Genomic DNA, 24238 nt, shown 5'->3' on the forward strand with positions numbered 1-24238 from the left:
TTCCTACCTCCACCCCTCTTTCGTCCCCAAATCCCCCGTCAGTTGATTCAAGTACACCAGATATCCCCAGTAAAGTTCCCTTCAAAGTAAAAGCATAACATTTGCCTGTTTTGAAGTTATGTACAAAAAATGACAGTCATTACAAATGTGAACAACAATGCTGTTTCTTAACAACAATACTTAACAATACTTAATAACAATACTTCTGACAAATCAGACTGAGAACAATAATACCAATACTGTGTTGAGTATCATTTCAACATCAAAATTATTTTTAAATATTATTTGCAATATAAAGTTCATTGTCATGCGCAATATCAGGCTTATATTACATTACAATTACATTATTACTTTTAATCATCATGTGCAATTGTATTTTTTTATTGTGTTTCAAACACAATTTTTAAAGCTGTGTGCAGTATTACTTTTCAATATCAGAGGTTATTTAATATTCACCATCATGTGTAAATATCCTGAGCCTTATGTGCCACATCATGTTTTGTTTGTTTGTTTTAATACACTGTGCAATATTACTTTCACTATCACTAGCTGTCATTATTATTAAAAAGTACAATATTTCATAGTATATGAAAGATGTTTTGGAGTATTTTGAAGCTGTAAAAGTTAGTTAGTTAGTTAGTTAGGTATCCTGAAAACTGACACAAACTCATTTGTCTGTAGTTCAAGATAAAAAAAAAAATCTAAATGATCTTTTACTTTTACAGTATATCAACTCTACCTGTGAGAGTAAAATGCATTTGAATGCTTGATTTTAAATTCCCACTGAGCTGAACATTTCTTGCAAAACAGATTTTAACTCATGTGAACATCTAACTAATCTAACTGGAGCAGCAGCTCTGCCTTTGAGGAATGTTTGAAGCAGCTTTTATTTTGAAAGCAGTAATCAGAGTTCCTCAGACTTCAGTGTGAGAAACTTGACGTCGGTGTTTCCCTCTGAGGTTTGAACCTGACCTGCTGGTACCAAACAGTCTCTTTCTCCTCTGCACACAGCTGAGCATCCTGAACTCTGCTGCTGCTGCTCACTGGGACTTTAAACTCACAATCTGGAGCTCAGCTGACCCACAAATACACCACAGAAGAAGAGTTTGACTTTGACAGGAGTGAAGAGATTCCTACAACAAGTGAGTAACATACTTTGTTTTATTGTTTGGTTGTATATTGGCAAAGTTTATGGAGACGACAAGACTACTTTCATCTGATATGTTTGCACCTACAGAATGTGTATGTGTGCTTTATTAAACTTTAAAGTCTCTTACCAAAATATATCTTCATTTAGACTCATTCATATTCTTGTGATATTATTGTCATTCACTGTACAGAGTAAAGATTGATTTAAGTTTAAACTCTGCTTTATCTCACATTTAATCCTCTCTCTTTTTGTCTGTTTATTATTATTTTTCTTTCGAAAGAGGAACAATATTTTAAAAAGAAATCATGGGACTGTGTTTGTGTTTTTCACTTGAAATCAGATATTTTTTTATCTCAGTATCATAGTGGTGCTGACAAAAAATAAAACGAGTTTAAAATCATCAGTATAAAAGAAAACAAACTTGACAGTAACCAAAACAAGAGAAAGAAATTAAACGGTTACACTTTCAGTGATGCCCATGTCTCATGTCTAATGTCTAATGTGTTTATTCATATTCATAATGCTTCATAACAATAATCACAAGACATTATAAAGTATTTTATGATGACTTAAAAGGTCAAGTATCATAATTCCTCATAATTGCTGGTCACTAACTGATATTTTGCAAGGATCTTAGGATATTATAAGACTCATAGTTGGAGTACATCATCATAATTTTATAATGCGTTATAACAGTTGTTATAATACAGTGCTTATAACTACAATGATACAGTGCAGTAAACAGATTATAATCTATAAAAAGTGGTGCAGTGTTTATAAAACATTAGTAATGCATGCCTGGGTGTCAAAGTGTTACCAGTGCAACAAACTAAAACTGTCATTAGTTTTACTTGATTATCGGCAAATGATATGGCAAAATCTATTATATCTTAAAAATGATATATTGGTACATTTCTGGTCTTCCACAAGAAATAAAGTAGCACAAAAAAATCAGACAGTGAACTCATAAATCTAAAAAATCTAACTACAACAGGTCGCCAGCATGTTTTACATCTCTGTAAAAGTCTTAAATAAGTTTTTTAAACCTGACTGATCAGAGGATGAATGTGTCTCATGTTGAGAGCAGAAACACGAGGAAACAGGTGAGGATCAAAGCCGTGTTATGACCACACCTTTGGCCTCCCACTCCTCCCATCATGTCTCACTGGTCCCAGTCTCCTGACTGAATGTTCTCAGTGTTGAGACGTGATGGAAAAGGCAGGACTGTGGAACACATACCGGTCTGTTTACATAGGCCCCGGTGTCGTCAGAGCTGCCATAATACGTTCTTCAGGGGGAACAGGTCTGGTGTTATGGGCTGTGGTCTCTCTGGGAGTGGACCTCTGAATGAGCTCAGTGTGGAGGCGGCCACCGGCTCGGCTCACACACAACTCAGCCGCTAAATGAACTGTCACTTATCACTGAACAGCGGCGCTCAGTCCTGGAGAGACATTCCGTAAGTTAAAGGTGTAGTACGCAGGAAGACTCATAAAAATAATCCCTCTAGATTAGTAGATGATTTGTTAATTTTCAACTGGGGGATGACATTGTTTTTTTGTTTTTTTTAATTTCTGTTTATTCTTATTTACGTGTTTGCTTGTTTTCCTTCCTTTGTTTTATTTTTATAATGTTTTAGTGTCTACTTCATTTTTAGCTTCTGTCTTGCTTCTGTTTGGCCTCATTGTTTCGGCTTTGTGTCGTCACGTTGCCTCCTGGGTATCCTGCTCTTTTGCTTTGTCTGTCAAAGCAATTTGTAAACTCTATTTTTAAAAGGTGCCATATAAATAAAGTTATTATTATTGTAATAGGAAAAAAGTGCATAGTTTAGAGCAGGTGTCTTCAACATTTTAGGCCATGGACTCTTTAACTGATAGAGACAGAGCATATATTGCACTGAATAACTTCAGGTCTTCTCTCATTGGCTCTTACCTGCTGCAGCTACATCAGCAGCAGTTGTAGCATGGCTAGCTGTGGTAACTGTGTTAGCTGCGTTAGCATCATCCTCTATACTTTTACTGGTGTTTTAAGGTATGTCAGAGTCTCACTGTCACATTTCCCACATCCTCGACGACATTCACTGCCGTTTTCCAGATGCCGTCAGACGTTGTTTCCCCTCACCTGAGTTTTCCAGCACCATCCTTCCACCTCACCACACATAACAGCCCTGATCCTTTTGTTCAGTGTTAGTTTGTCCTGTTTGCTTTGCTGCCTGGTTGGGTCTGAGCTGTTCTCTGGATTTTTGTGTCTTTGATTTGCTAACTGTTTGCTTAGCTGATAGTAAAATGAGTCATTCTGCATCCGGGTCCTTATCCCATATTCCTGAACTTGATGTGACTTGTCAATGTTGTCTAACTTCTTTTTTACAAACCGGACAATTTATTTTTGCTAATGATAACTTTGATTCATATTAATATGTATTTTTATACATATTTTAGTTTTTTTTGGGGGGGGAATGATCAAACAATAATTTAGCAGTAATTCTGAGGACCCCTCAGTTTGTGGACCCTCTGTTTATTATATGGATCCAAGACAACACTGACAGAAGAGTGGCCTCTAGAGAAAAAATAAGCCATAATGAATTTGTCTGCTACTTCAGAACCACAGAAGTGCAATTAATTTAACAACATGCAGCACAGTTAGGCTACTGATGTGTCAGAGCTGTGGTCAGGGCCATCGATTCAAACTGTCCCAAACCAAAAGTCAGATAAAGGACAATGAGTCAGGCAGACTAGACTAAACATCTTCAACTATTTTTGCTCTGCCCCTGGACTCTCTCTTCAATTAGGGGATGGAGAAGGAGGATGACAAACAAGAGGGATGCATTGTGGTCATTTTGCTAACAAGGGGGATGGCAACCACCTAAAACTGCCCACTGTAAATGAGTAAAGAGAAACACACAGACAGAAAGAAGCATATTTAATAAATCCTGCTGCGTCTGTGATTTCACATCATGAAATCAGCCTCAGAGGTCACATAAAGTCTGTTTGAAGAGTAAATGTCTCAGGTGAGGTAAAGTGCGTTCACCCGCCACTCCATCTCTGGCAGTAAGTGAGCAATTTATTTAGGTTGTAAAAAGTATGTTGGATTTCCGCAGCTCAGAAAAGTTTGCAGGAGCTTGTTGGATCTGTGGTGAGAGCCGGAGCTGCATCCGACCTGACCACAAGTCCCCAGACAGTTTGTCCAAGAGTTTCTGCGCTGTTTATTTTTCTGTGTGTGATGTTATTTTATCTTCTGTAGGAGGCATACGTTTAATATTAGAGACAAGATATTACGCTAGTCCAGTTATCCCACATGCAGTAGTGGAAGTGGGACTAAATCCAGGAAATATTTTCTCAGGCAGCTTCTCATTTAGTAAAGGGGTCCTACTGATGGGGAGGGGATAGCGCCGTATGTTTGCCACAAAAGATTCAGTGATTGTATGAGCCCACAATTCATATCAATATGAAGTGTTTCACAAAAAAAAAAAAAAGAAAAAGAAAAGAAAGAAAAGAAATTAAAAGAAAAGACGGCTAAAAGTCAGCATTGGACCAAACCACTGTGAGGAATGGGTGTATGCATATTTTTTCGGTAGGGGTCTGTCAAAACTTAGAAAGACATTGCAGTATAACACAAATAATAAGAACAATAGACACTAATGGATAATATATTACAATTGTTTTGATTGAAAGTATTTGCACACATATGAAACTGCAAAAATAAATAAAATAATGAATAAATAAATGTGTCAGGAGAGGTCAAGAAGCCATAGGATTATACAAGGGACCTCCCCTGCTTTTAGGAAAAAACAAACAAATAAAAACAAGAATACTAATCAAAAGTAACAATATAATTTAAGAAAAATGAACAAGGAACATTTATAATGAGAAGAAAAAGCAGAAAATAGTCAATAAACAAATTATTCAGCGCAAACAAAGAAATACACAAACAATACATTAAAAAGAACATAATTAATCATAAATTTAATGCAAAGCCAGTTTGCTTTTAAAAATCTCTTAAGTAGACAAACTCTTGTTAACATGAATTTCTGTTTCATATCTTTGCACCACGATATCTGAGGGAGGACTGTCCATGTTTCATTTTATAAAAAGGAAGATGAAGATGATCAACCTGTCTAGTGTTGTATGAGTGAACTTGAGAACTGAATTTGAAGACTTATATAAGAAACTTAATTTAGTATAAACTTATAAGTTAATATGTTTTCTGATTCCTTATGATTGCTCATATGTTTAGCAGTGAATTAGTTATTATTGCACTGAGACTGAAATAAGATATACTTTGATGATGCGTGTTTGTGTTCATGTTTGAAAGAAATTCATGAAGGCTGCAGTATGTGGACACGGATAATCTGAGCAAATATACAAAGTGAATTTGGGGAAAGTCTCAGTCTTTCACTGTAGAAGGAGGGAGGATCAGGAAGTGTCGCTCAGATGGAATAACAGCAAACATTTACTTTTGAAAGAACTGAAGCTCCTTGTTTCCCTGTGAGAAAATAAGAGGTGGTTGTTAGAGTGAATGAGTAATCACTCAACCGGCACATGAACGTTACAGAGATGTGTGGTTGTGTGTTATTCCTTTGGGAAGTGTAGCTGATGTGAACCTTCTGTGGAGGAAAACTGGAATCATGTCTGTTTGGAAGCGTTAAGACTTTGAAGGTGGAGGTGTGGACAAAAAAACAAGATGGACAAAGTCTGACTTTAACACAAATGACTCATAGTTTCATTTGGATTTGAGTGTAAGCCTCTCTCTCTTAACCCAGACAGGAATAGTTTGGGTTTTAATGTGGGTTTGTATGAGGCACTTATCCATAGTCAGTGCGTTATCTGCAGCTGGTGGTCGAAATGCCCCCAGTTTGAAGAGTACCTGTGTAGGAAGCTAAGTAATGTACTGCTGTCGACAGGATCAACAGCAAGTGTACGCTATATTTATAATATTTTCACCAGTTTACCTTGCTCTTAGACAGCTTTTTCCAACAGGAAACTGAAGATATAGAAGAGAAATATTGTGCTTTCCAAAACCACCAAACTCCATTGGCAAAAACTGTAATTTTACCTTGGAGAACACAGGAGCTGTCAGTCGACCACTGCTTCGATCTGTTAATTTGTTTGTGTTATTGTGTGACTTTGGTGTTTTAAAGTTTTGGTTTGGATTTACAAAAGGCACACAATAACACAAACAAACTAGAAAACTGACACAGCAACTCCTGTGGTCTGTGAGGTAAAATGACTGTTTTTACCAATGGAGTCTGGTGGCTTTGGAGAGATTTATATTTTGCTTATATATCGATGATTTTTTTCTTTTTCTTTTTAGGTTACCCTGTCCACAGCAGTACATTGCTTAAACTCAGTGGCACACAGCATTTGTCTGAAATTTGCTAAAACATCAGGTCAGGTCATGGGCCGAGGAACAAGTCACCAGTTTTAGGTGCAGATCCACGAAGACTCTCAACATTTTGAAACCTTCTCATTATTTCTGCACTTTTTTGTACTTTACTTTTGTACTTTAAAGAAAACAAAAGTATTTTACATATTTTACCGAACTTGTCAAAAGAGAATTATCATGAAATGCAAACTATTTTTATAAGCATCATCTGTAAAAATGTGATGTGATGATGGACACGTGAGAGGTATCTGTACGATTCATTTAATTTTGATCATTTTGCTTTTTTTTATATTTCAGATAAAATATGATAAGGTGGATTGTGTTGCTGTCTGTCTGTATACATCACATCTCAGCATCATTTGATTACATCTATGAAGAACATTCCTTTATGGGTAAGGACACGTGTTTATGAGGTGCATCTAATAATGTCACGAATTTATTATGTGAAAAGTCATACCCTAAAATAATATCACAGGAGCTTAGAGTGGGTCATCTTCTCCTCAGTATATGTTATTGCTACAACCAGCAGCTGGTCTCTTTTGCCTGATTTTGTTCACAGACCCGGAGGATGTGCTGAGTGTGAGCGTTCCTCTGGAGGAGCCACAGCGCCCTCTACTGGGAGGATCGCTGATTCTACCGTGTTACTTTGAGGTGCATAATCTTTTTACTAAATACATATTTGATACTATATATTCAGAAAAGTCTTGTATTTCTAAGCAAACTCAGGAAACTAACTGTTAGTAAATGGTGTTGTTGTTTCTCATGTAGGACCACACTGTCCCAGACCCAGGAGCTCCAACCATCGCTCCCCTGTCTCATCGTATCAAATGGAGCCTCGTCACCAAAGAAAAGTCCACAACTATCCTTGTGGCCTTAAAAGGACAGGTGCACATCACAGAGAGTTACCTGGACAGAGTTCATCTGGTGGGCTACCCCATGACTCCTACAGATGCCAGCATCAAGATATCTGAGCTGCGGTCCAGTGACTCAGGGGCCTACCGCTGCGAAGTCCAGCATGGCATCGAGGACAACCACGACATCGTCCACGTGCAGGTTCAAGGTATGCAAATGAGCCGTCAAAGAAGTGTCACATCAGTTTCACGTTTTGTCAGTGAGGCAACTGTGTTGGATACAGCAGATCTGAATATGTGGGAAAAATGTTTTCCTCTAATTGGTTGCTATTTCTTGTAGGTGTGGCCTGTTTGACAGTCCGCCACAGCTCCTGAAATCAAATTGCACATGTGACTAAATTCAGAAGACAGTTGCACACATCTGTCTCAAGCGATCCTGCAAAAGTTGCTTTCCTTATAAGTTGCCCAATAGAAAGATTATAAATTGGATGAAGAGTAAAAATTCTGAACATTTTCAATAAATTTCGAGGACTGTTCAACCTTTTTAAAGGTTCCCTGGATAAGTGTACTTTTTAAAAAACCTCTCTAGGTATGGTGTTCCACTACCGGGCCATCATGGGCCGCTACACTTTGACTTTTGAAAAGGCGAAGGCAGCGTGCGACCAGAACAGCGCCGTTGTTGCTTCACCTGAACAGCTTCAAGCAGCCTACGATGATGGATTCCACCAGTGTGACGCCGGCTGGCTCTCTGACCACACAGTCAGGTCAGTTGGTCACATGATGGGCAACAACTCTCTACTTACAGCTATAAACTTGAATTTAAATGCCTCAAGACCTGCTTTAGATTTTTTTTATTAGTTGTTGCATGATTGTTAGAAAAGACCATTTTGAAAACACTCCTTTGTGTTGTGTTCAAGGATATTCCCACATCTGAGAATTTATAGACAGCAGTGCAGCACTGATTAACTGAAAGCCAGAGGACAAACAAACAAATAAACAAATGAAGAAACAAACAGGGATCTTGTGAAAAGGAAAAGTTGAATTTAGTAGTTTCAAGGTTACGGTAGAGCAGCAGAAGTTAAATGTTAGCCCCAACATTTTAAAAATCATTTTGCACCCATTAGTTCATGGTCTAATTTTTATGTTTAAAGGAATAGTTCACCCCAAAATTAAAATTCAGTCATTATCTACTTAATGTCATGCCGACTGGAGGTCAAGTTGAGTGTTTTTAGTCCACAAAACACTGCAGGGGTTTCACAAGAAAATAGTGCTGCAGAGTCTCCCAGTTTTCAAACAGAAAAACAATCCCCCCCAAAAAAGCCCCAACATGCTGTTCACTTGCATGTGCACACTAAGAGTCTACAATGAACATTTAGGCCAAAAACATGGCAAAAAATGGCGTCTTTCAAGTCAGTGTGGCATGCTGGGGCTTTAGGAGACTTGGATTACACCAGATGAGCAGTATGGAGGCATTGTATGTTTTGAATACAGGTTGAATACTGGTCACCATTCACTTAAATTGTTTGGGAGATTCTGTGATGCTGTTTTCCTGTAAAACTCTGCAGTGTTTTGTGGCCTAAAAACTAGATCTGACTTTCAATCAGCATGAGGATGAGTAGATAGTGACTGAATTTTCATTTTTTGGTGAACTATCCCTTTAAGATATACAGTTTGATTATACTGAAGACACAAAAACTTATTTTGCTTTTTTTCAAAGGTACCCAATCCATGATCCTCGTGTAAACTGCTATGGTGACAAAGAGGAGCTTCCTGGGGTCAGAACATATGGAGTCAGAGACCTCAATGAGACTTATGATGTCTACTGCTTCACTGAGACGATGACAGGTACACTGTCTGTGATGAACACTGTGATGTCTTAATCAGAGATTGTTGTGGGAATTATTAATTAATTACATCACTCTTATGTGATACAGGCAGAGTTTTCTACACTGCTTCTGCAGAGAAGTTCACCTTCTCTGAGGCGGTGGCAGCATGCTCTAATAAGGGAGCTCAGTTGGCCACGACTGGTCAGCTGCACCTTGCCTGGAAGGGTGGGATGGATGTTTGTAACGCCGGCTGGCTGAGAGACAGAAGTGTCCGCTACCCCATAAACATTCGTCGGCCGCAGTGTGGAGGGGGTCTGCTGGGGGTGCGAACTGTTTACCTCTACCCAAACCAGACGGGATACCCGCTTCCTGAGTCCCGCTACGACGCCTTCTGCTACACAGGTAGGTCATCATTGAGACGAAGAACAGGGATACTGAGAGACATCTTCATTTGGCTGCTCCTGCTCATCTGTTTCCGTCTCTTCCCGCCTTCTGGATCTTCCTCTGTCACACCAACCACCTCCCTGTCCTCCCTCACAACATCCATAAACCAGCAGCTTTCTTCCAATATACTCAGCATCCTCTGCACATCTAAATCATCTCAATCTCGCCTCTCTTGTCTCCAAACCTGAGCTGTCCCTCTAATATACTCATTCCTAATTCTGTCTATTCTTGTGAGGTGGCCAAAATCACAATTTAAACAAATGCTAATGCTGCTCTGTGTCTACTGGCAATGTATCATATCAGCTTCGGAGGGTGTTTTGCACTGCCATGAAGTGGCCAAACTCAATTTGTGTAGCTTTAACATTGTGAGCTCAACCTTGTCAGATACTCTGCATAATTGGATGGGAAAGTTTTATTGTTGTCTCTCTCCTCTATCACCCCCAGAGTCCCCTGATGAGGAGGGATCAGGCATCATTGAAGAGGGCAGCGGCGTGCTGAGTGTTACCACAGTCACCCAGAGCCCAGAGGTGTTCTTCAGGAGGACGACCACAGAGAGCGAGGCGATTGGAGAGGTGGAGACTCAACAGCCTACTTTTGTGGACTTCACCTACACAGAAAGCCCCACCGAGATGCCGCTGCCTCAGCTGCCAAACGTCACTGAGTTTATCACTGACCTGATTGAGGCAGCCACCGCCCGGCCCGACACAGCCAGGGAGCCCAGCAAAGGCTTTGTGATGCCTCCAACTGGTCAGTGAACAGAGAACATGGAGTCCAGTCCTAACAATAATGTTCCTCAAAAGGAAAAAAATGGCTTTGTCACACAAGAAATCTCCTTTTTCTGTGCAGGTGTGGTCTTCCATTATCGCTCAGGCTCTGGCCGCTATGCCTTCACCTTCGTTGAGGCCCAGCTGGCCTGCCAGAGAGCCGGAGCTTCCATTGCCACATCACAGCAGCTGCAGGCAGCATACAAGGCTGGATATCACCAGTGTGATGCAGGATGGTTATTGGACCAGACTGTCAGGTAAATCTGTATGTATTTTCGAAGCAAGTAGACAGATTCCTGTGCCGAACAACACGTCATCATATTTGATCTTTTCTAGGTATCCCATTGTTTTTCCTCGGGATAAATGTGCTGGAGATCTGGGGGATCGACCTGGAGTTCGGTCCTATGGTTTGAGGCCAGCAGATGAAAGATATGATGTGTACTGCTACACTGATGGCCTCAAAGGTAAGAAAAAACACTGCAAAAATACCCACTTCTCTAACATAAAAGCCCAGATACTTATGCTCAGTGTGATTTTATCACCTGAAAATAAGAATAACTTTGTTTTTTGTTGCCTTAGAATGAGCCATTAATAGACACACACAGAGGGAGCAGGTCCTCCTCCATGGAGGTTGCGATGTTTCTACAGCAGTACAGAGTGGACAAACCAAACACTGGCCCTAGATACAGCCTGTCTCATTTTTTGCATGTTTCATGAGCGCTCTAGGTTCTGTTACAGGCTTAAAAGAGGAGGATAAGGTGAGGTGTTTTTGCAATCTGCAAGCTCACTGCTAGATGCCACTAAATCCTGCACACTAGTCATTTAAGTAGCTTGGCAACACTGGCCAGGTGTTCCCAATTAGCCTGATGGCACCTAAAGGTCCTAAAAACATACAAAGCATGTAAACATAGTTTACACAGATAGAAGACATTATTAGGCAAACATTAATCACCATCTTGATGTCTCCTTCTGCCCGACAGGCGAGGTTTTCCATGTTGGCTCTGCTGAGGGTTTCACTTATGATGAAGCTGCTTCTAGCTGTCAAGAGCAGAACGCCGTACTGGCCTCCACCGGAGAGCTCTATGCAGCCTGGAAAATGGGCTTTGACAAGTGCCGTGCTGGCTGGCTACTGGATCGCAGTGTCCGCTATCCCATCAACAACCCCCGTCCTGAGTGTGGAGCTGGGAGATCAGGAGTGCACACCGTGTACGCTCACCCCAACCAGACAGGCTTCCCTGAACTTGACGCCAAATTTGATGCATACTGTTTCAGAGGTAAATGCTCAATGGTTGTCTAAAAGGCTAATTCTCTCTTTTAAAAGTTCATTGTCATTAATTATTGTTTAAAATTTACAGCGGACCTTCTACTTATTGCAAATGAAACTGGACTGAACATCACAGATATCGAGGAGGCCCTCCTGAACTTAACATCTGTTACTGATCTGTTGAGGCCTGGTAAGATATTTAAAATCATGAACAAATAACTTGTGCAAATATCGCTTATATTTTCCTTGTCCCTCACTCATTTTTCCTTTATGTCCCTTTAGTTGTCCCTTCCATTGTTGCACCCATCCCTGTGGAGACTGTGGGTTCTGGCTCGGGCTCAGCAGACTTTTTCTCAGGGTCTGCCTCTGGAGACTTGTCTGGTTCTGGAGACCAGGTTATCTCTGGAGATCTGTCGGGGTCTGGAGACCTATCTGGTTCTGGAGACCAGGTTACCTCTGGAGATCTGTCAGGCACCGGAGAAGTGTCTGGTTCTGGAGACCTGGCCGGCAGTGCAAGTGCTGAGCTGCCCAGTGGAGCATCAGGCTTCAGCAGTACAGATGATTCTGGATCAGCTCTCAGTGGAGAAGGTTCTGGCATCACTGTTGTTTTTTCCGGCACTGACAGCATAGTCTCTGGAGAAGGTTCAGGAGTTTCAGGAGGACTCCAAGAAGCCGGAGAGGGAAGTGCAGGGATCTTTATCTTCCCTCCATCTGAAGCAGGCTCTGGAGTGCTCAGTGGCAGTGGAGACCTGTCTGGTTTCGGCTCTGCAGACAGTGGCTCTGGGGAAAGTGGACAGTTTTCTGGCATGTCGTCTGGTTTCATCACGGGCCAGGACTTTTCTGGGGCCAGTGGTTTCCCATCAGGATTCTCCTCTGGGAGTGCCAGTGGACATTCAGGAGAACTTTCAGGAAGTGGAGATGCTCAGATCGTACTGATAGATGGTGAACTGATCGATGTGTCTGTCCATACTACCCACAGGGAGCATGAGCTTGGTGGAGGCCTACTGGAGTTCAGTGGCTCTGGAGACATTTCAGGATCTGGGAGTGGTGACTTCAGTGGCTCAGCCTCTGGAAGTGGCTCAGAGTTCTTCCCAGGCGTGACCTTTGTGGGGTCAGGGTACACTGAGCTTACAGTGTCATCTTCTGGAGAGCAGGAGGCCTCAGGCTTCTTACTCTACAGCTCTGGACAGGGAAGTGGTGGACATTTGTCTGGATTTGGAGGCTTGACTTTCCTCTCTGGGTCTGGATCGGGAATATCTGAATCAGGAATGTCTGGATTTGAGTCCTCAGCAAGCGGAGAAGAAGGCAGCGTTACCTTCTTGAGTGGGGATTTTATGACATCTGGAGACACTTCACCGTCTATGGAGCTTGGACACGGGTCAGTGGAGTACAGCGGAGAAGGAAGCGGTAGCAGCGGCAGTGACTTCTACTCTGGTAGTGGAGACAGCCACTTGTTCACAGCTAGTGGCACTTATTCAGGAGTTGCCTCTGGAGATCTGCCACAGGTGGTGCTGCCCTCACCATCCAGCGAGTGGACAGTGACGGAGAGCACCACGGCACCAGAGGAGGCCCTTAGTGGGGGTGAACTGTCCCAAACCTCTGGTGGCATCTATGGAACTCACAGCCCTGTGCTTGCCCCCGGAGGACTGGCTGCCCCTCCCACTGCTGCTGCACCAGCCTTTGTTGGGGCACCTGGCATTGCTGGAGACACCGTGTCAGTGGATGGTAGGTCAACTTTTTCTGAAGATGATTAAATGATCAGACCTTTTTGACACCTAGAATCAAGGGATGGAGTATGTTGGGTCTATGGAAAGCAGTGTTTCTAACTTTAAGGGATTATGCATCATCATGATACAACATTTTAAGATGGCATAAGCCATTTTGGAGAGGCTGATTGTTGAGTCTCATTCCTAGGACAAAATGAAACTCATGAAGTAGTTTACGTGTTTTTCCAGGTGACTTTAACCCGTGTGAACCAAACCCCTGTGGCGCTGCTTCATGCACAGTCGAGGATGGTATTGCTATCTGCCATGGTAAGCGCCAAAACAGTGGCAAGTGACATTTCTTACCCTTCACCTCTCTCTTCTGAAAACTTCTGAATTCAATATTCTGTGATGATGTTTTGGTTTGACAGACTTTGCCAGTAGCATTTCTCTGAATGTCTTTGTTGTTGTTGAGCAATTTGCATGTTTTATTTTGTTGATCTGCATTCTGTTTATTAATCAGCTTGTCAATTATATTTTCACATAAATATTTAACAGACTGTGATTATATTTTACTGTTTATGAATCATTATTAGACTTACCAAAAATCTTTTATCTCTCCCCACTGTTCTGTCCTGGTGTGTTTTGCATCATGTTTTTTGCTGTTTTGTGTCCTTTAATTTGTTCATTTGTGTCTGTGTCTGGCTCTGGGTATCTGTGTTTGTTTGGCAGATTGAATGTTATTAGGGTGCTTGTCAAATACGAATCAGCTCTGCTCTGAGGTTGTACAGCCTCTGTGTCACATGTGTTATCACAACTATCTTAAGCCTATGTGTTGTTTTTGGTCTGCTGTGCCAATTCGCCGCCTCCGCTCTGCTGTAAGCATGCTAAAGCCTGGGGAACATATGTGCTTTCTGGCATCATATGGGCGCTCTCATCCTGCTGGGATTTGAATACTGATTATCTGCTGCAACTAAACACAGATTCAAACATAAACTTACTGCAGACATTACAAGTATTAGTTGTTCTCTTTGCATAAATAAGCACAGATTTGGAATCCTTTCAGCACATATCATATACCATTTTGTAACTCCTCAAATGATAACATTAATAAATATTATGATGATAACTGAGTGTGCAGTAAGTCTAATCTGGATCACAGGTTGCAGCAGCTGCAGTATTGTTCACTAATGTCTCTGTCCTGAGGTGTGATAGTCTTTCTATCACAACTTCACCTCCCTCACCTTGCTGGCAAACCTCCCACCCCCACCCCACGCTTAAACAGTAGTGTCACCCGCCCCCTTTTTTGCAGAGGTAGATGTGTGCCATTCCAACCCTTGCGCCAATGGAGCCACCTGTGTGGAGAGTGCAGACTCTTTCAAATGCTTATGCCTGCCCAGCTACGGAGGGGAACGCTGTGAGATCGGTATGAGATCAGCTTCAGCTAATGAATACTAACAACAGCCTCTCAAAAACAACTCAAGAGAGACACGCTAAACATCGCCAGCCAGTAGCATCATGACTCGCTGTGGCTCTGTGAAAATACAAAACTGTGACGAGTCCTGGTAGCACAGCAGTTGGACATGCACAACATGCAGCTGTGATGTCCCTGGTTTGGGATGGGAGCCTGTTTTCCTATAAAAAAGGTCATGAAAGTTACAAAAGGATCAGTCCATCCAAGTCACAAATATGTATTTCTCTTCCCACGAGAAGCATCTGGTGATGCAGTGATTGTTCAGTATTTTACTGCTCAAAACACTGAACAGTTGATCCTTCGTTAAACGCCTTTCTTTCTTCAACAGTGATTGTCCAGCTGTAGATTTGCAACCGTGGCAGCACGGCAAGTCTGTTAACGGCATAGTTTTGCCAAGGTGCTGAAATGATGTGCATGGAGTACTAGTATGGACAGCTGCAGCCCATAGAGCATGCACACCAGAGACGTCCACCAGCCCAGTCTGCTAACTTGAATTTGGATCAAATGATGTAATCATGCAGCTCTTAAAGAATTTCCAAACAGAACATATCTAATCCTGAGAGTGAAATGAGTCCTTACAGCCACTTCTTTCAGAATGTCTATCGGAAAACGTGTTTTTGGACCACTGTCCATCATGTGACGTTGTAATTACATGGTTTGGCCACTATGTCAAATTGGCTTCAAAGCCTGATGCACTTGTGCTTGATAGTAACCAAGTATTACTTCCGAGATCAAGGGGCAGCATATTATAAACTAACATCAGTATTTTTACGGGATTTTCAGGACGTTTGAAATAGTATTGATGAGGACCAGTATATCTGGTGTAAGTGAAATGAATTTACTGTAATAGAGAAGGATTTTGAGTGACGACTTTTATCAATATAAACTGTGGAAGTGCCACGTTATAATGCAAAGCTCAACAGGCTGAGCAACAGTTTAACTGTGTGTTCACATTACTGGCAACACAGCTACAACACAGCTGAACATGAACAACTACCGAGTGTGTATGGAGTACGTTTGTGTATGGAGTCAGTGAACATGGGTCATCAAGCTGCATTTTGCTGCTGCATTCATGTCCCCACCTTTAATTGTAAATGACTCATAGCCTGATGTTCGTAGCGCGTACATGCTGTTAAATCAGAAGGGTTAGGGAACGTGAAACGTGGCTGCGCTGATACAGCGGACTGAACTGTAGTTTCCCTACGAACACCAAGATCTGAAAAATAATATAAGCATCCATACTTGGTTTGACTCACCAGGGAAGATGCTGACCACAGGGTCCACAGGATGGACTGGTAGACTGGCCAGTGCCGCTGCCAGCAGGCACCCATCTGAGTCTGGACCTGGAGCTTGCTCGCTCACAACCTGCTGGCAACAGCAAAAAAAAAACCCCACAAACACAACATGAAAGCAGCTTCTATGCTTGACTCTGGAGGAGAGAGGCCCACATGAGTGTGATTTCTGTGGGAACACAGCTGCTGAAGCTTTTGTCATACAGAAGTGGGAGTTTCATCTAAACTAGCCTGGAAAAACAAACTATGTCAAGGGGTATGTGGGAAAATATGAAAATATGTCTTGTAATGTAATTTGGGTGGACTGATCCTTTAAATAAAGTCATTAAGGAGGAGCAAAAGAATGAATGAAGTCTTTGAAAGATTCGGTAAAAGGAAAAAATTAAATCCTCATTACTGTTGGGCATGGCTCTCTCAGCTTAAGAGACGCGTTATATCTACTTTTCCATTCTGTAGTGGGATGTTTGTTTTGTCAGGATGGAAACACGGTCCATTGTCAGATTGGATGCCAGAGCGACTGGGAGAATCGCAGTAGGAAAATATGCTCCTCACTGACTCACAAGACAAGTTCTGAATGTGTAAAACTGAAGCACTACATGGGTTGTGAACAATATCAAGCACTTAATCTGCTTAAGCACAGAGAGAATGATAAGAATACAGAACGGCTTCTCATCATCAGATGCTGTGCTTTAGTTTTCCAACCCATTTGTAGTTGTGTGGAAGGATACTGAATTTCTGACTTTTATCTGAGTCTCAGAGCCCTAAGGATGTAAGATAATTACATTTACATAGGTGAGAATGCCATACGCTGAGTGAATGTTGACTCTTTGGTGTTGCGGCTGCAGATGAGCAGCAGTGTGAAGACGGTTGGACTAAGTTTCAGGGGAACTGCTACCTGCACTTCACTGACAGAGAGACGTGGCTGGACGCAGAGCAGCGGTGCCGAGACCTGAACGCCCACCTGGTCAGCATCATCACCCCGGAGGAGCAACACTTTGTCAACTGTGAGTACATAACGTGTGTGTGTGTATGTGTGTGTGTGTGTGTGTGTGTGTGTTTGTGTACATTGAGACAGAGGGAATAGAAAAGTAAAGTCTCACTTTTTTCTACTGCAGCAAACGCACAGGACTACCAGTGGATCGGGCTCAATGACAAGACAGTAGAGAATGATTTCCGCTGGACAGACGGCACTCCACTGGTGAGTGAAGACATTACACTTGTGTGTTCCTGTTATAGGCAGAATATAGTCTGTCATGGTTGCATGTTGTAGTGCATTGGTTCCTTTTAGGCAGCTGCCTAAAACTAAGTCAACTTGCAACCCCTTGTTCAGTATAACTGCACAGAGATGCAAAGTGACCACAAGATGATGCAAAATTTCAACAGACAGAAAACAACCATGAAAGAGACTTAACATGGCCACAAAGAGACTCTAGCAACTACAAAGATGTGCAACAACTACAAGAAACACAGAATTACTAAAAGAAATGCAAAGCAACCACAAAGAGATACAAAACAACTAGAGACACATAAATACAAAAGACGAGATGCAAAATGACCACAAAAGAACACAAAACAATCATAAACAGACGCAAAACAGCTTCAAAGAGAATCACGATGACTATGATGGTGCAAAATTACTAAAAAGATGCAAAATGACTACAAAGAGGTGCACAGTGACCACAAAGAGACACAAAACAACTACAGACAACAAACAACTATGGTGATGTGAAACGACTGAACACTAAAAAAACTCAAAACAACTGTAAAGAGACTCAAAACAACCACAAAGAGACTTGAATGAACTACAGAGATGAAAAATGACTACAAAGAAACACAGAATTACTACAAAGAAATACAGAGAAATACAGAGATACAAAAACACAAAAGAAGAGATGCAAAATGACCACAGTGATACAGAACTACCACAAAAAGGTGCAAAAGAGATGCAAAACAACTATTGTGACACAAAATGACTACATTTATGCAAAATGACTACAAAGAGGCACAGAACAACCACAAAGGGAATCAAAACAACTACAGACACAAATCAACTATGGTGATATAAAAGGACTACAAAGAGATGTAAAACAACCACTAAAAACTCACAACTGCAAAGATGCTCAAAATAATTATATTGATATAAAAGGAATACGATTATACAACAAATACACTGCCTACACTGCAATTATTACTCTTTATTTATATTTGTGGCCTCATGGGAGCTAACTCAATAAAAACAGGCTTCAGTTACATAAATAGATCTATATTCGGGTTGCATTTAACTTTGCACTACATAATGAATGTTAGTTCAGTATGTATAAAAAGTTTTTTAGTGATTTTTGTGAAGTCTGACTGTGTATCTCCACCAACTAAAGCAAGGAAAATTGCTGTTTGCACTTGTGATAAGAGGTTGTCTGAGCAGGTGAAATAGAAATGCAATGTCATGCCGAAACAAGCACCAAAATAGCACAGCACCATCTGATCTGCATAAACACAACCTCAGCTACACCACTCCACCCACCTCCACACAAGTGGGTTTGTATAAAGGCAAAAAACAGGTGCAAGAACAAAAAAATTGCCTTCATTACCAGGTGTTTGGGTGGAAAGCAGCACTGTGTTTAAGAAACGTGGCCGTGTTGGTGGAAGCTGGTTGATTCAGGTACCGGTGAGATGATATATGTTTGGAAAGTTGCTCTGCAAAACCTGAGCCAAGTTTAACTTCTTTGCTGGAGAATTTAGTGTTTTTTAGCCAAAGGCCTCTTTATCAGGATCCCCATAGTAATTGAAATGAATGATGGGTTTGGACTTTTTCTCCACACAAAGTGTTGTCAGAACAAACCTGAAGGCAAAAGAGTTTATACGTGTTCCGAATGTCCACATGCGAAGATGGAGGCAAAAAAAAAAAACAGCCATCTTGGAGACGGAAGAGGTGCAAACAGGAATACTGGCACACACTGCTGGGCAGTCTCTCTTTAAAGGCATTCATAGTGTCACAGTAGATGCAGTACATAAAATAAAGAATGGTAAAAGGGATTTGAATGAAAAATTGTGGTCCTTCTTGTTCAATGTGTCTCGCTTTACCTTGTAGTGAAGTACGATTTATGCTTCCTCCTCTTCCTCAGCAATACGTGAACTGGAGGCCGAACCAACCAGATAATTACTTCAACTCTGGAGAAGACTGCGTGGTGATGATCTGGCACGAGAACGGTCAGTGGAACGACGTGCCCTGCAACTATCACCTGCCATTTACCTGCAAGAAAGGTCCAGGTGAGTTGGTTCAGACCTTCTGCTCTTTTGTCTGCTGTTTGGTGCTGAGGAGGTCGTGTACAGTGGGTTTTATTAAAGCTTGCTGGCTGAAAATATGAATGAGTATGAGGTGTGAAATGAGGTAAAACCAAACAAAAGAGGTAAAAGAGGCCAGGTTAACAAGGGGGATACATTTTGGTAATTTTGCTAACAAGGAGATGGCACCCTCCTCATATTGCCTAGTGGTTACAGCTATTTACTGAAAATAATCAACGCAAGAGACACATCTAAGTGGACCTCTGACTTTGTCCTCAGTGTCCTGTGGCGCCCCACCAGAGGTGGAGAACGCCTACATGTTTGGTAACAGGAGGGAGGAGTACCCGGTCAACTCCATCATCCGGTATCAGTGCAACCCCGGGTTTACACAACGCCACCCTCCGGTGGTTCGCTGTAAACCAGATGGACAGTGGGAGAAACCCCAGGTTGAATGTACTGACGGTGAGTCATCTCTGTGTGAATACCACATTCAGTGTTGTGCATGAACTCGCAAAATGAGCTTATATATTGAATGTACTCATATTTTGAGTGAACTGTGAACTGAACAAAGAGTGTGAATACGGACAAAGGTGTCCACGTGATATAAAAACTTATTTCGATCATGCAGCATGAAGTATATGAACTACACTGCTGACTGGAGTCTCTGTTACAGTGAAAAACAGCTGATAGATCTGTTTCCTCTATTCCGTCTCCCTCTTCATCTCCTTGTAGTTCTCTTGCATTACAGTGCTTTCAGTTTGAACTGAGAGGTCAGAATTTCAGAGTTCTCAGTTGGAAATTTCAGCTGTATACTGGTGTTGAAATTTCCTGTCAGCTGTAGTGTAAAACTTTCTCAAATTATTGTAAATTGTAAACTATTAGATATTAATTATCCTGGCCATTTAAAATAATATAAAAACTATATTGTGCACTATTTTGTCTAATGCCATTATATAAAGTCCAGAGTCCTTGGAAGGAGGAGGTTCTTTTTGAAATTAAAGTAAAAAAAAAAAAGAGAGAGAGAGAGAGAGAGAGAACAAAAGTGAACTAATTAACTTTCTGGGACTGTGAATAAAATTGTGAGCTATGAATCCGAACAAATTTTAATTTCTGTGAACAGAATTTTGAGCTATCTCATTTTAACTCAAACCATGATCTTTCTCTGACCCTAAAGAAGTTTAATCTCTCCCTAAACCTAACCAGAGATTAAAATCACAAGAGTTTCACAAATCTAGGGTTCCCATCTAGACAGAAGCCTTGCACAACACAGCCTCTCTATCCATCTGGGGACTAGTTTGCAGAGAAGTTTGTGTTACTTTTTTAACAATCACTCGCTCTTGTGTTGTTCTCTCGCTGCAGTGAAAGCCAGAAGAAGAATAGAGCAGAGGAGCAGGAGGAGTGCAGCTGCCAGCAGCAAGCTTCACTAAAAAGGAAAAAGAGGAATTTATTATTTTTAAAAAGAACATTTGCAGCACACGATAATCCATTTTCCATTTTAGTGAAGATGATTTGAAGGGTTGAATTGTCTGAAAGCCCACATGAAAGGTGCTACAACATGGTAATGTGATTTTTGTCTGTTCCATCCCCGCCCCTTATAATATATTTTAATTATATATAATAATTTTATTGCTCTGAGTTTATTTTTATCATGTGTGTTGTAATATAATTTTGTTTGGTGAAAGCATTGCTGGATGCTTTGTTCCACGAGTTTTACATTTATAGAAGGCAGCATCTGTCTGGTTCACTGTAGTCTGCTGTTGATCTGTAAGGAACCAGCTTATTGTCAGAAAGATGGTGTTTTTTTAAAGTTCACATCAATCATCTGAGTTCCTCTATGATTTCTGTCCTTCCAGCAGGTTTCTGCACTCGGTCAGTCTAGTTGAAGGTTTCATTTTTCCTTTTTCAGAAGCAGCCACTTGCTGCTGATCCGTCCTATAATACAGCATGACAAACAACTTCCACAGCGCGACAATCCATTACAGGAAAACTGATATTTTAAAACTGCTTAAAATTGCTTTTAATTAAAGAGGTTTATATTGTCAAGACGTGTAATCATGGTTTTACTTTAATATATAAAAAACATAAAGATAAATACAATATTAAGTTTTCCAGAGAGATCAATACTCTCTTTGAAAGGACAAATTATTTGAGTATCTAGATTATATCTGGATAGACATGATTCTCCTGACTTCCTGCATGTACATATCATCATGAGCTAGTGTACCTACGTCAAAAAGTATCTCAGAGTTACTTGAAATAGTAACTGTAACTGTTACTGTTACTAGAAAAAGTAATAATAAGACAGCAATATAATACTGCCCAACAGTGATTTATTTTCTTACTCTAAATTGGACCATGATTTACAAAATGAACATCATGCTGTATTATAGAAGACATGAAACTAGCAACTGAGACCAAAAATTCATTAAGACAATGTTTACTGCCATAGTACATCAAGTTACAAATAGGCTAATTTTCTCATAGAATTCCATACAATCAGGCTTCTTTTGCAACCAGTGAAGTCGCCCTCTGCTGGACATTAGAAAGATTTATTTATTTATTTTTTTTTCAGACCTGGAGGCTCTGTCCAATTCTTTTATACTGTCTTAGTCCAACTTTATTTCTTTTAGTGTGTTCAGTGGCTGGAACGGATGTTTGATTCCAGTTTGGATAGACTTATGATAGATTTGTGTAGAACTGGCACAGCTCTAAAGTTAAACAGTCAAAAGGAATAATTTGTCAAAATGTTTCAAAGTTTTCATATGGATGCATTTTGTTCAGATTATTGGATATTATGGGCATTACTGGGATTATTTTACATTTCTGTATATGAAAGAAAACAAGCAAAGCACATTAAGTAGGTGATAATCAGACTAAATTTAGAGATTAATCAAATCCAACTCTGTATGTGTGTTATAATATCATGTTGTTTAAAGCAGAGACTTTGGTCAGTGTAAATACACAACCTTTTATTTATTGATTTCACACAGTGACAGAGTCTGTGCTGGACTGAGCCAGTGATTGTTATAGAAGAGAAGTTCAGCTCTGTTATGAGACTACAGCAGCATCAGGAACACACAGTCGGAGACAATAAACTTTGTTTAGCTCCATTTTTCATTTGTAATGTGCAGAAGATGAATTTACACTGCTTGTTGCTCCACAGTTTTTCATGTCGGCTGGTTTGAGTCTTTTGTTTTCTGTTTGTTTTAATTGTCATCATCTTCCACGAGGCTGTGCGGTGCATAGTGTCTGTGCGGAGCGAGTGTCAGTATAATGAACCTGTTATCTGCTTCATGTTTGTAACCTCAGAGGAAATAACCTCACTGTTAACATTACAATGAGAAATGCCTGTTTTTTTTTTAACTGACTGCTTTCATTTGTGCATGTTTTGTTTCATTGTTACTGTATTTGGAGGCTGTGCCTCCTTCACACATGTTGTCACCTGCTGTAAGATAAACCAAAGACTAAGAATTACATTTCAAAGCTGTTCACGTGTCTGTTGTAACCACATTTTAGTCTTAATTAATTTTTCTTATTGAGAGCAAATCACATTAAAAGACCAAAACCAACAACGAATCAATCAACAACTAACAAACTAACAAATTTTGCTTGTGTCCAAAGTCTGATATATCTCGTCCTTCTGTGCCACAGAGCTCCACTGTTGTTCAAAAACTATTAAAAACACATCAGTGAGCCACAGTGTTGTACTCGCTGACATGTTCCTTCATTATCATGAACAAATCATATATAAGAACAAGACAGTGGAATCAAAAAATTGTGTCCTTTTCTTTGGAAAGAGATGATATGACACATAAAAACAGCTTTTCTAGGCTCAGGGAAAGTTTCACTTAGAACTATAAGGAAATACTGGCAGCTACAGGCGTGGTTCAGGTGTGACAACAGCAACAATATGAATGGCAGCTCCTAAAGAGGAAAGAAGAGGAACGAACGGCACTGAAGGCTTCTCTTGATGGAAAAGATGTTTTTGCTCTTCCTCCGACTGGCTTCAGCAAGAGTATATCTCATGATTTACTGATTCGACTGAAGTTCGCCCATGATAGACAGTAAAGGACAGATGGTTCATCCAGTCAGTTGACAAGTATTTTTCTTTAAAGTGCCTACACTTTTCCGAAAAGTTTTCAAAGATGACTTCACAGATTGTTCTGTGTAACAAGCAATATTACATGTCACATTGAGTCGGTCTTACATACACCATCCTACTGCCATTACTAGAGCACCAAACATGTATTCATCCACAGCAGAAAATAGTCCCCAACAGATGCAGTATTTATTCTTGTTTGAGTAACGTTTTTGGCACTGAGCCTTTTTTTTTTACTGATGCACATCAGTCAGAGTCAGACAGACAATTCAGACATTGTTGGTTTTGGTCTTTTCACTGGATTTGTTGTTGACAGTATGACATACATGAATAACACCAGTCTTATCATTTAAATGTTTTCAGTCTAAATGCAAATTCAAACATTATGTCAATTTCAGGCCACTGCAGTGGTGTTTAAATTCAGCTATGAAATACTGTCTCTTTGCATTGGACAGATGAATGCAAAATAGATAAATAAAATATGATTTAAGAGAAACATATACAGTTTATTTGCCTCCTGTCTTTTGATTTTGTTCTGTTTAATGTTTTATGAAACCAAAGTGGTGCAGAATGAACTCACGTCTCGATGTTTGTCCTCGCATCAATCAATGCCAAATAAAAAACACTTCGGTTGTCACCTTCTGTAATAGATTGAGGTTTCTCTCGTGGCTGCATGGCTGTGTTCATGCAGTACAGCTCTAAAGATGTTT

The 24238-nt window shown here is 40.5% G+C and overlaps 1 protein-coding gene across 1 annotated transcript; it reads left to right on the forward strand.

Moving 5' to 3' along the window:
- Window positions 1-944: 944 nt before the first annotated feature.
- LOC146332525 (aggrecan core protein-like) lies at window positions 945-21189 on the forward strand. Its single transcript, XM_084725873.1, has 20 exons — window positions 945-1142; window positions 6827-6921; window positions 7089-7180; window positions 7298-7589; window positions 7970-8144; window positions 9098-9225; window positions 9315-9608; window positions 10095-10397; window positions 10497-10671; window positions 10751-10878; window positions 11395-11688; window positions 11770-11868; window positions 11961-13403; window positions 13634-13711; window positions 14694-14807; window positions 16993-17151; window positions 17263-17345; window positions 19270-19414; window positions 19709-19891; window positions 20789-21189. Exons 2-20 carry the CDS (start codon window positions 6834-6836, stop codon window positions 20854-20856), a joined length of 4341 nt encoding a protein of 1446 aa, XP_084581999.1. The 5' UTR covers window positions 945-1142; window positions 6827-6833; the 3' UTR covers window positions 20857-21189.
- Window positions 21190-24238: the final 3049 nt, after the last annotated feature.

The sequence above is a fragment of the Lutjanus erythropterus genome, chromosome 1 (assembly GCF_056507025.1).
Source record: "Lutjanus erythropterus isolate fLutEry1 chromosome 1, fLutEry1.hap2, whole genome shotgun sequence".
NCBI lineage: Eukaryota > Metazoa > Chordata > Actinopteri > Lutjaniformes > Lutjanidae > Lutjanus > Lutjanus erythropterus.